Source organism: Tamandua tetradactyla, chromosome 14 (genome assembly GCF_023851605.1).
Source record: "Tamandua tetradactyla isolate mTamTet1 chromosome 14, mTamTet1.pri, whole genome shotgun sequence".
NCBI lineage: Eukaryota > Metazoa > Chordata > Mammalia > Pilosa > Myrmecophagidae > Tamandua > Tamandua tetradactyla.
This window is the reverse complement of record NC_135340.1, coordinates 30,539,465-30,549,408: the sequence shown is the minus strand read 5'-3', so window position 1 is coordinate 30,549,408 and position 9,944 is coordinate 30,539,465. Positions and strand designations below refer to the sequence as shown.

General features: G+C 55.7%; 1 protein-coding gene across 3 annotated transcripts; it reads right to left on the bottom strand.

Annotated features, from left to right (window-relative positions):
• Window positions 1–2,289: 2,289 nt before the first annotated feature.
• Window positions 2,290–8,307, bottom strand: RABGGTA (Rab geranylgeranyltransferase subunit alpha). 3 transcript variants are annotated; one of them, XM_077127093.1, is made up of 17 exons: window positions 8,160–8,307; window positions 7,784–7,922; window positions 7,524–7,634; window positions 7,032–7,156; window positions 6,657–6,844; window positions 6,205–6,408; window positions 5,793–5,876; window positions 5,620–5,702; window positions 5,431–5,532; window positions 5,220–5,325; window positions 5,074–5,125; window positions 4,820–4,908; window positions 4,579–4,667; window positions 4,366–4,482; window positions 3,428–3,541; window positions 3,118–3,205; window positions 2,290–2,502 (listed from the first exon to the last, which is right to left on the bottom strand). In XM_077127093.1, exons 2-17 carry the CDS (start codon window positions 7,784–7,786, stop codon window positions 2,354–2,356), a joined length of 1,704 nt encoding a protein of 567 aa, XP_076983208.1. In that variant the 5' UTR covers window positions 7,787–7,922; window positions 8,160–8,307; the 3' UTR covers window positions 2,290–2,353. The 3 variants fall into 3 exon arrangements, with proteins under 3 accessions (XP_076983208.1, XP_076983209.1, XP_076983207.1); XM_077127094.1 differs by having other exon boundaries at window positions 7,784–7,839; XM_077127092.1 differs by lacking the exon at window positions 8,160–8,307 and having other exon boundaries at window positions 7,784–8,127.
• Between the last annotated feature and the right edge of the window lie 1,637 nt (window positions 8,308–9,944).

Genomic DNA, 9,944 nt, shown 5'->3' with positions numbered 1-9,944 from the left:
GCCGGGGTTAGGGAGGGGAGGGTCTGTTCTGACGGAGGCTGGGGTGAAAGCCTAAGGCACGGGTAGGACGTCCCTGCCTGAGGGACCCTGTCACAGGCTGATGCTTGCAGAGTGGACACGTGGGGAGCCAGAGGGGAAACCCTGAATACAACAGGGCAGGGAGCCCCCTTCCACCTACACCCCTGTCCAGCAGACCCTGTATTCCCATCTCAGCCTGCCTGCTTTTGCTTTCACAGGCCCCAGCTGCTGAGCTCCCCTGCAGCCAGGCCAGGCTCAGCTCAGTGAAACTGACCCATGGGTCTGGTCCTGGGACTCATCTGACCCAGGGAGGTCCTAGGATCCCAAGCTGCAGGCGGTGACATCAGCAGCTGAGCCCTCAGACTGGCTCCACCAGCTGGCCCCTGACCTGCCGGCTCTACCAGATGCTCTGATTCCTGCCTGTCTGCCCCACCCTCTTCCTCCAGCTGCTCCACAGCCCCTGGCATGGGTGGGCCGACCCCTGGCTGCCTGGGTCCCTCCATATTTTGGATTAGGGAGGTCAGGGCAGGTACAATCTCTTTTCTTGTAGGGATATGGGGAGGCTTAGGCCTTTGTCCTTAGGCTTGGGTGGAAAGAGGCTCCCTCCCCAGGCTGCAGAGTATCTCCTCCCTTACTGAGAGGTATCTGCCCCACTGGAGTTCTTCTTCACTCTGGAATTCTTCCTGGAAATCCTGTCCAACAGGCTTCAGGCACCTGCCTTGTAAGCATCCCAACTCCACCCCTGGCATTGGGAGAAACTTTCAAGAGAACCCTGAGGCAGAGAGGAAGCAGGCATCTTTCAGTAGGCTTTGCTGAGGGTTCTTCAGGGAGGCTGGGGGTCTGTTCTTGGGCCCATGAGCCGAGGGCCTCTTCCTGTCACCCCACTGGTGTCCTAGATGGGCCACTGAACAGGAGTCAGTGAAAACAGGAGTTGCAAGAGACAAGGAAGCAACCCAAGGAGAGGCTGGATTTGGTGATGCATCAAGGCAGGGTGGCGTCTTAGGGAGTGGGGACAAGAGAGGCTCTAGCACCTGGAAAGAAGCCCTCCATAACCACACTTACATTTTCCTGCCCAGACCCAAGCTCCAGAACCTGGAAGAGGTCTGCCCATTCTCCCAGTACTCTCAGAGGACACACCTGTGGAAATAAAAGTTCTGGGCAGATGTGAGGCAGGTCAGCCAAAGGACTTCCTTGAGGGGCTAGGTATTTGTACATCACTATGGATATAGAAGGGGCAGAATGTGCATGAGCTACATGGGTCTAGACATTCCCAAAGAACTAGGAAAATGCCTTTGTCATTCTCTCATCCTTGTGTTTCACTCAGGCTTTCTCTTCCCTCACCCAGACAGGTGTGGCTCCGTGACCTGACCCCTGCTCTTCACCGTCCTTCCTCCAGGAGGCCGTGGGACTTCCTGGGCTTTCAAAGTCAGGACTTCACGTGTGTGTATCCCAGGAGATGGGGCAAGTGGGGCACAGGAGCAGAAACCTGGCTCACTACCAGGGGAGCTGAGGCCAGCCCTCTGGCCCAGCCCTTCCATAGGAATACAAAAGCAAGAACATGGGACTCGAATTCCTAGACAAGATGTAAAGATGACTTTGGCCCAAGCACTTGATAGTTCAGCAACCTTGAGTGAGTCTTCACAGTAGTTTTCTCATCAGTACAATGAGCTTAATCATGTTCTCATCCCTGAGAGCCTGTGAGGGTCAGATGAGGTCAAGTACTTTCAAGGGCTCTTCAACTGCAGAATGCTATTCAAGGGGGCTGACGCTGGTGTTCTACCAGGAAGGGGCAAGGGAGCCCTGGCCCACACCTCCTGGAAACATGTAACACCTGTTTCTTCTCAACTGTGGCGAAAGAAACTCAAAGTCTGAGAGCAAGGGCCAACGGGGCACCTGGAAGGGGCAGGGGTTATGGGAGATCCTTTTGTTATCCCTTTCAGTTGGAGAGACTGATGGCTGCTGTCTAACCCCACCCCCAAACTCAAAGGTGAACTGGAATCTAAGCCCAATCTAAATCCCAGCCTGGAACCCTGAACCCAGCCCCAGTCCAAGCTGGACGGTGAACTCAAATCCAGCCCTAACCAACCCGAACTTTTCCCCAAACACTGAGGCTTTGGTTTTCCATGATAGGGCACAGAGACATGGAGAGCATAAATGAGAGCAGAGGTTAGCAGACTCTTTCCCTTTCCTGTCCCAGGATATGTGGAAATAGTGGCAGTGGTAGTGGTGGTGTTGATGTGGCGGTGGCGGCGGCAGCAGCAGTCTGGTGGCTAAGAGGGCCTCTCCATTCTTTATTCAGTCTCAGTAAGTTAAAGGGCAAGGGTGGGGGCAGAGCCTAGGTGAGGATGCTGCCCACTGAAGGCAGCAGTTCGGCCAAGTGCTCTGAGATGCCCACTGTTTGGCACAGGGGGTTGCCCTGCAGGTCGAGGGTGACGAGCCTGGGGCAGGAGACAAGTGGCTGAAGTGCTGTTGGCTGATGGAGACCTTGGGCAGGAGAGTCAAGGAAAGCGTGGCAGGGTCCCCCAGGTCAGCTCCTGTTTTTCCATCCCTGTTTTCCCTCGAGAGCTGGGAGCCTGCTTCCTGGAAACCTGTGTGATGGGCACCTGGCATGCTTCCCTGGAGGGGCTCCAAGCAGGAGCCAGGTAGAGAGCACATGAAGCCAGCTGGGTGTGGTGCAAGAAGGAGGGGTGGAGACTAAGGGAAAAATGGAAGCACTCTAAAGAGGCACCCACTATTCCGCTGTGGCCAAGCTGCCTGGTGGAAATGCAGGCCAAAGGTTGCTTTAGCTTCCCATTTTTTAACAGAGGAATCAGAAATCTAAAATTCTTATAATATGAAACTTCATGATTTTTAAAATATTAATAGTAGTTCCAAGGATATCTGCAAGCTGCCCATTTGTGAACTCTGGTGTGAGGCCAGGCAGAGTGTGTGCAAAAAACCCACTCAGTGCAAGTCAATGGTGCCTCCAGGGTCTCACCTCTCAGGCCACCAGAGCCCCCACTCCCTCGCCTGTCTCAGGGTGGCATGCCTTCGACTCGCTGTCTTCCCCAATGGGACACCCTCCATTGCGGTCCGAAAGACACCCAGAAGGAAGGATACGGTTGTTGCACAGTAAGAGCTCCTGCAGCCGGGGCAGGTTAGTGATGCCATCCAGGGATTCTAGGGCATTATCACTGGCCTGCAGCACCTGTCAGGGCAGGGAGGGCAGGGTACATGAGGTAGGGCAGGCAGCAGGCAGCCTGGGACTGGTACAAGCAACTGCAGGGCCCAAGGTGATCTGTTACAGGCATGGTAGGGCATATGGAGTCAGGTGGGCTGATGAAGAGGGATCAAGGAAACCAGTTATCTGCAGGTGCTGGGAGGTCCTGGACAGCTATTTGTAGGAAGGGAAAATGGACAAGTGCTTTACCTCCAGGCAGCGCAGGGCAGCCAGGGCAGGGGGCAGGGCTCGGAGATGGTTGTGAGACAGGTCGAGATGTGTGACCAAGAGCAGCTGTTCCAGATGGCAAAGCACTGTCAGGTCCTGAGAGGAGAGGGGGATGAGATACCCCACAAGGCCTGGGGGAGGGCCTCAGTCATCGCATATTTGGCACTTACTCCCTGTGCCTGGCACAGGCCCCTGGAGATCCCAGTTCTTACAGACCCCAGCTGAGGAGAAGACGGAAGCAGGTGGGAAGTTCGCATAAGCCACAGTGGCACATGCTGGGTGTCACGGATGTGGGACAGTGAGTGCCAGGTGTGCAGGAGGCCAGGGTGGAAGCAGCTTGGAATGGGGCAGATACAGAGGACAGTGGAGGGCACAGGGATAAACAAAACCTGGTGAGTCAGGGGAATCAGTTTGGTGGAAGCAGAGGCAGGTGGCAGTAATGGAAGAAAGTGTGTCAGGGAGGCTGATAGGGAAGGACGAGAAACAGTGGAAAAAAGAAATCCGGAAAGCATCTCAGAACTCTCTGGGAATTATGTGGGCTTTAAGTGTTGCGGCGTCTGCTCCAGAGTAAAAGGCCTGGGGAGTGGGAGGCCTGGGTGAGCGGTCACGCTGAAGGAGGGATGAACCCGTGACTGGCCAGGTAGAAGGGACAGCAAGAGGAGGCCCCGATGACTCAGGCCCTGAAAGTGGGTGAGAGGAAGAATGATGAGGCAAGGTTCGGACAGCAAGGCCTGGAAGAGGAAGAGGCTTGAAGGAGGATGTGGTGAGTTCAGTCTCTGTTGAGAAGAAATGTCCAGGAAGGCACCTGAGACTGAAGGCAGAGCCAGGGGCGTGGTGAGGCCGGGCAGAGCGTGTCCCCGCTGGAGCCCAGAGAGGAGGTATCAGGGCTGGCCCGTGGGGCCGAGGGCAGCAGTCGGTACCTTGTGAGCCAGATGCAGCACGCGCACCTCAGCGTACTCCATCCTGAGCACGCTGTTCTCCAGCAGGAACTTGCTGCGCAGGTCGTCCAGGTATGCCGCCCGCATGGGGTCCACGGCCTAATGGGGAGTGGGCAGTCAGGGTACGCGTGTCAGCTGCCTTCCTCCCTGCGCACGGGGCCGTCCCCCTCTCCTGTTCTTCCAGGCCCAACTTGCCCTGAGGGTCTGGAAGTACTGCAGCATCTCCTTCTCATACAAGAGGGGGTCCAGGGCCCGCATCAGCAGGATGATGGTGAGCAGGCACCCTGAGAGAGGACAGGGAGAACACACTCTCTCCTGGCTCCTCCTCTGCTCCCCAACCTCTTTAGACCCTTCCTGCTCCACCCAAGGGGCCACCCTGGAAGGTGACCTCCTTCGAGGGATCTGGGGAGCAGGCTCCCAGGGATTGGGGCCTCACATTTGTTCTCAGGTTCCAACTCCTGCAGCTCCTTACAGGACTGGAGCTCCGACTGGAGCACTGTGGACTTCTCGGCTGACAGCTCGCACCTGAGGGCAAGTGGGGTTGCGGGGAGAGGTGAGGTCCACAGCCTCGGAATACTGGGAGCCCTCAGTATGCAGTCTGAGACCATCTCCCAGCCCCAACCCTCCTGCCTCAGTGGCTTAGAGCCCAGAGTCTAGAGCCCCTCTCCTTGTCTGTGTTTCCATCTTTACCTGAATAGCTGCTCATCTGTGGCCGAGTCCCGGCACCAGCCCTCCTGATGGCCTGAGGGAAAGTACAAGTGGCAGGAGGGGACCCTCATGAGAGGAAGAGCGGGATGAGGGGCTGCTTAAGTGGTGGAAGCTGCAAGTTGCATCACCTTTTAAAAGCACACATTCCTTCTGGGCATCACCTGCCCTCCAAATGACACGAAACGTATGTTGGGGTAACTGGTCGTTGAGGGAGGCAGTGGGCAGGTCACAGAGCTGGGAGCAATGGGTCAAGGAAATGTCCTGCCTCATCACTTTTCTGGTTGTCCCACCCTAGCCCCACCCCAGCTCCCACTTCTGCTTCCACCAATCCTTGGATACCCAGACATGGCTGGGCCGGTTCCTTCCATCTGGGGTCCTCCACTCCACAGCTAGGGGTGACTCATCAACCATGAGCAGCAAGGTCTCCATCCTGGAGTCCACCTGGTTGGGGACAAAGAGTGACCCAGTTGTCCCAAGAGCGCCAGGCCCACCATCCTGACGCTCCCCCGCACAAGCAGCAGGACTCACCAGGAGGGGCCGCGAGAAGGAGACGATCAAACAGGCCTCGTCCCGGCTCACGTGCAGGCAGTGTAGGGCATCCTGGGGGTCAGCTGGGGGCAGACACAGCCTCAGGTCTCCTTAAATCCTGTTCCACTCCTTCCAAGCCCCCCCCACACCCAGCCTCTTCCTCCATGACTCACCTCGGCCCAGAAGCCAGCGGTGATAGAACCAGGCACTCTGATCATTCGGGTCCGTAAAGAAGGCATTCTGCACCAGCTCCAGTTCTGCGGGGGCCAAGGGAACATGGGGGCATGGGAGCTGTCAGGACCCAGCAGGATCCCCGGGGCTCCAACGCTCCCACCCTACATGCCCTCTCCTTAGGTACCCCCAGCCCTCAGTTTGGGATTCTATGCTGGCCTGACACAGGGGCTACATTCAAGTTTTATCTTGCCCATCTGATACTTTAGGCTCAGTTTTATGAACCCCAGGCCCAGCACGAAGTGGGCAACAATAAACCCGACTGAGAGGTTCGAGAACAGGGCCAGACGTCAGAGCCGGAAGGGCCCTACAGACTGCTGTGGTACTTTCCAGAACCCCCTAAACCCTGCTTACCTTTCAGCAGCACATCCTCTGGGAGGCGCCCCCGTGACCCCGAGTCTGGATGGGGGTGCAGCTGAGGCAGAAGGCAGGAGCGATAGTGCCAGGAGGAGTAGTTGGAGAAGTTTCGGGTAATGAGGCTGTCAGTGAAGGCTAGCTCCTCCGCAGGGGGCACAGTTGCCTGTGCAGCCACAAATCGCCGGTAGTCCCAGCAATGAACTTGTGGGGGTGGGGGTGGGAGAGGGAAACACACCTCAGAAGTAGGGCAAGAGGAATTCCCTGGCTGGCAACCCCAGATACACCGCTACACACTCCATGGAGGAGGCATTTAAGCTCTTTCATTCCTTTTGCCATCAGCTCAGTGGGCCCATTCTGGATATCCTCCCCACTCTGGGCCTTACTGAGGTCCCAGTACAAGGATGGGGGTGGCAGGTGACAGGGTAGGGACAGAATCTGTAGGCACGTACAGTTCCGCTCATCCACCTCGAGGAAACGGGCACACAGCTCCAGCTCCCGGGCCCAGTTGGGCTCAGGGAGGCGGCCCAACAGCCAGCAGCGATGGTGCCACGTGCCGTAAGACTTGGGGTTCACCCGCAGGCAGCTCTCCAGAAAGCCGAGCTCTGCCTTCACCAGAGTGGCAAACTCCTCAGGGGACCTGCGTTGTGCAGAGAGGGGTGGGAGGTCAGAGCCTTTCCATACAACAAATTCAGCTCACTCCTGAGTGTCTATGCCCACCCTGGTTCCCTATTCCTCCTCCATCCCTGGACCCAGACAGGGCAGGGCAGGGCCAGGGCCAGCGTCAGGGTGGGGAGGACTTGCTGTGGCCCTGAACCAGCACGCACTTCTGCACCTCCAACTGCTGCAGCACCTCCCGGCGGCAGTTCCAGAGGGTGGCAAAGTCAGGGTTGGCTCCCAGAATCTGGCTTGTCAGTTCCAGCACTGACTCATCCAGCTCACCAGCCTGGCGCTGAGAAGGAAGGTAGTAGGTTCAAGGGTCATGTCATTCTCCCACTCCAGGACAAAGTAACATAAATGGAACTATAGTATATACTGTGAGCCCGCACTCTACAGCACGTAATATGCAAAGTGCTTTACGCATATTCTCCCATTTAATCTTCATTAACAGCCTTATGCAGTGAGTACACTTATTAACCCCATTTTACAGAAGAGCAAACTGAGGTTCAAAGAGATTTAGTAACTTGTCCAAAGTCACGTAGCTACTATATGGTGGATCCAGGCATTCTGACTCTGGAGACCAGGTGTTGGGCTTGGGGCTTTGCTAAGCGAGCGTCTGGGGGAGGGGGGGGGAAGGGCAGTATGTCTCAGGGCCCCACCTTCTGGAAGACAGCCTGGGTGGCTGACAGGTACAGCTTCAGCTTCTGCTCCCGCTCTAGCCTTTTGGCTTCGGCCTGCTCTTCCGACGTCTTCACCTTCAGGCGCCCGTGCTAATGGAAGGACATGTTGGAAGGGTGCAGGCTGCCCTTTTAGGGGCAAACCCGCTGAGTCTTCCACTGGGGAGCCCCGGGTTCATACAAGGGGACCGAGGCAAGGCCACAGGCATGTGGAGGTCAGGGGCTGGGCTCAGGATTCTCACCATGGTGCCGGCTCAGGTGTTCAGGACCTTGGAGGTGTCCCGTGGTCGCCGTGAAGCTTCGGGAGAGGGCGTGTCAATCACGGGAGCCCCGCCCCCACTAGCTCCGCCTCCAGCTGGTCCCCGGAAGCTGCACGCGGGCCTGGGTGGAGACCCCCCAGCCCGTAAAGGGGTCCTGGGACAGGCATAGCTCATCCAGGAGGAGGCGCCCACCCGAGCCGAATTTCCAGCCGGGCGGCTCCGCCTTCGGTATGATTCGCCGGGATCGGAGCCCGAGCCGCGGCACTTAGGCGATGGGGACCACTCCGCTCCCGGGAGGCTGCAGCACCCACCCACCCCGCAGCTCCCAGACGCCCCCTGCCCCCGCGGGCGAACCCACCTGCGCTAAGAGGAAGCGTGCGGAACGCCGAGCTGCGGCGCCCGCCACCGAGCCCGGGCGCGAGCTAGAGCGGCGTCACGCTACGGTCCTCTGAGGCTAGCGCCCTCTCCAGCTCTCAGAGGCCGGTGGGGGAGTCTGCGGGCTCGAAGGGCGCATGCGCATGCGCACAAATGCCGAGTCCTTGGCCCTTCTAGGGAGTAAGAGTGCGCATGCGTGGCTGTAGCGCGCTCGTTAAATCCGGGAGCCTCGTAGAAGCCGTCCCAGGGGCAGCAATTTCAGTCCGCTACTCAAACTGCAATCTCCAGCAACCGGGGGGACACAGCCCCCCACCGCTCTATTGACCTTGTTGTGGCCTTAGTGGCCACTTCCTAATTGCCAAATCTAGCGGCTAGAGTTTCCTGTACCTCCTTGATCTCTGCACATTTGACGTTTCTGACTTCCTTCTATTTGACACCCCTATTCTGGCTTTTCCTCTTAAATTTTTGCCTCTCTTGTCATCTCTTCACCTCTTGTCCTAAGTGTTGGTAATCTCCAGAGCTCTTTCCTCAATCCCGTCTCACTTCACACAATGTCCCCGGTGGAATGTTAACAAATCCAAGCCTACAGCAGCTTGGAGCTCCCCGGTATTGTGCTTGGTCCACAGGGCGTTTGGCCCCACACTTTCTCTGGGTAACTTCCTCCACATTCAGGGTTTTAATGACTACCTCTGAGCTAAGGAAACCGAAGTTTATATCTCCAACCCAGATATCTTGTAAGCTTGAAAAATAAAGAATCTATGTGCACATACCCAGTATCTAATTCGTGATCACCTGGGTTTCCCAGAAACAACTGAAATTTCAAAGGTCAAAAAGATGTCATCTTGCCTCCTCCCTCCCACCTAAACTTTGGCCTTTTATATTCCCTGCTGTAGCATTATTCTCTCCCACTTCTCCTTAATATCTCTTATATACCCTCTCCATTCCTTCTGCCACTAAGAAGAGTTCAGACTCCTCATTTCTTCTCCAGATTGTTGGAAGTTTTCTCAGTGGTCCCCCATCTGCACCCTGTCCCCTCTGTTATCAATGTATTCTTCGAAATGCTGCTGGATCAGTTTTTCTTAAATGCAAATTCAGTCGTCACATCATCTAAGCTTCTGTGGCTCCTGACAGCTTTTTCAGGAGAGAGTGTGAATCTCTCAATTTAGCATATCAGGTCTTTTGTCAGTTGGTTCTTGCCCACCCTTTGGCTGACCCTGTTAAAAACCCTTCATCTGGGTCCCATAGAACTACTTGCAGTTTCCCAAAAGTGTGTCAACTTATTCCCTTTTCTTATTCTCCATCCTCCACACTCCTTTGCCAGGATAGCTCCTATTTGTCTTTAAGATTTAAATCAGCAGTCACCTCCAGGAAATTCTCCAAAATACCCCAGTCTGATTTGATTGCTTTACACCCATGCTGTTAAAGAAAGTGTTTTTTTTTTTTTTTCCTGAACCCTCTGTAAGCCTTGGTTTGTGTGCCAGCATCTCCTATTAGATTGAAAATTTCTGAAGGACAGGAACTATAGTTTTTTGGTCTTGCCTCCCCAATATCTAGCCCTAGTTCTTGGTAGTTATCAGTAGTTATTGAATGAATGAACAGACAACACATAATGAGGGCTGGCTTGGCTGTTAGTGTTCAGGAATGGGAAAGATCCATATGGCCTAGACCAGCTAAGGAAGGCTTCTGGGGGGAACTTTCATAAGAGTCATGCCTGTCAGTGTGTGTGTGTGTCTGTGATGTCTTTGTGAGAAGTGTGTACCCACATCAC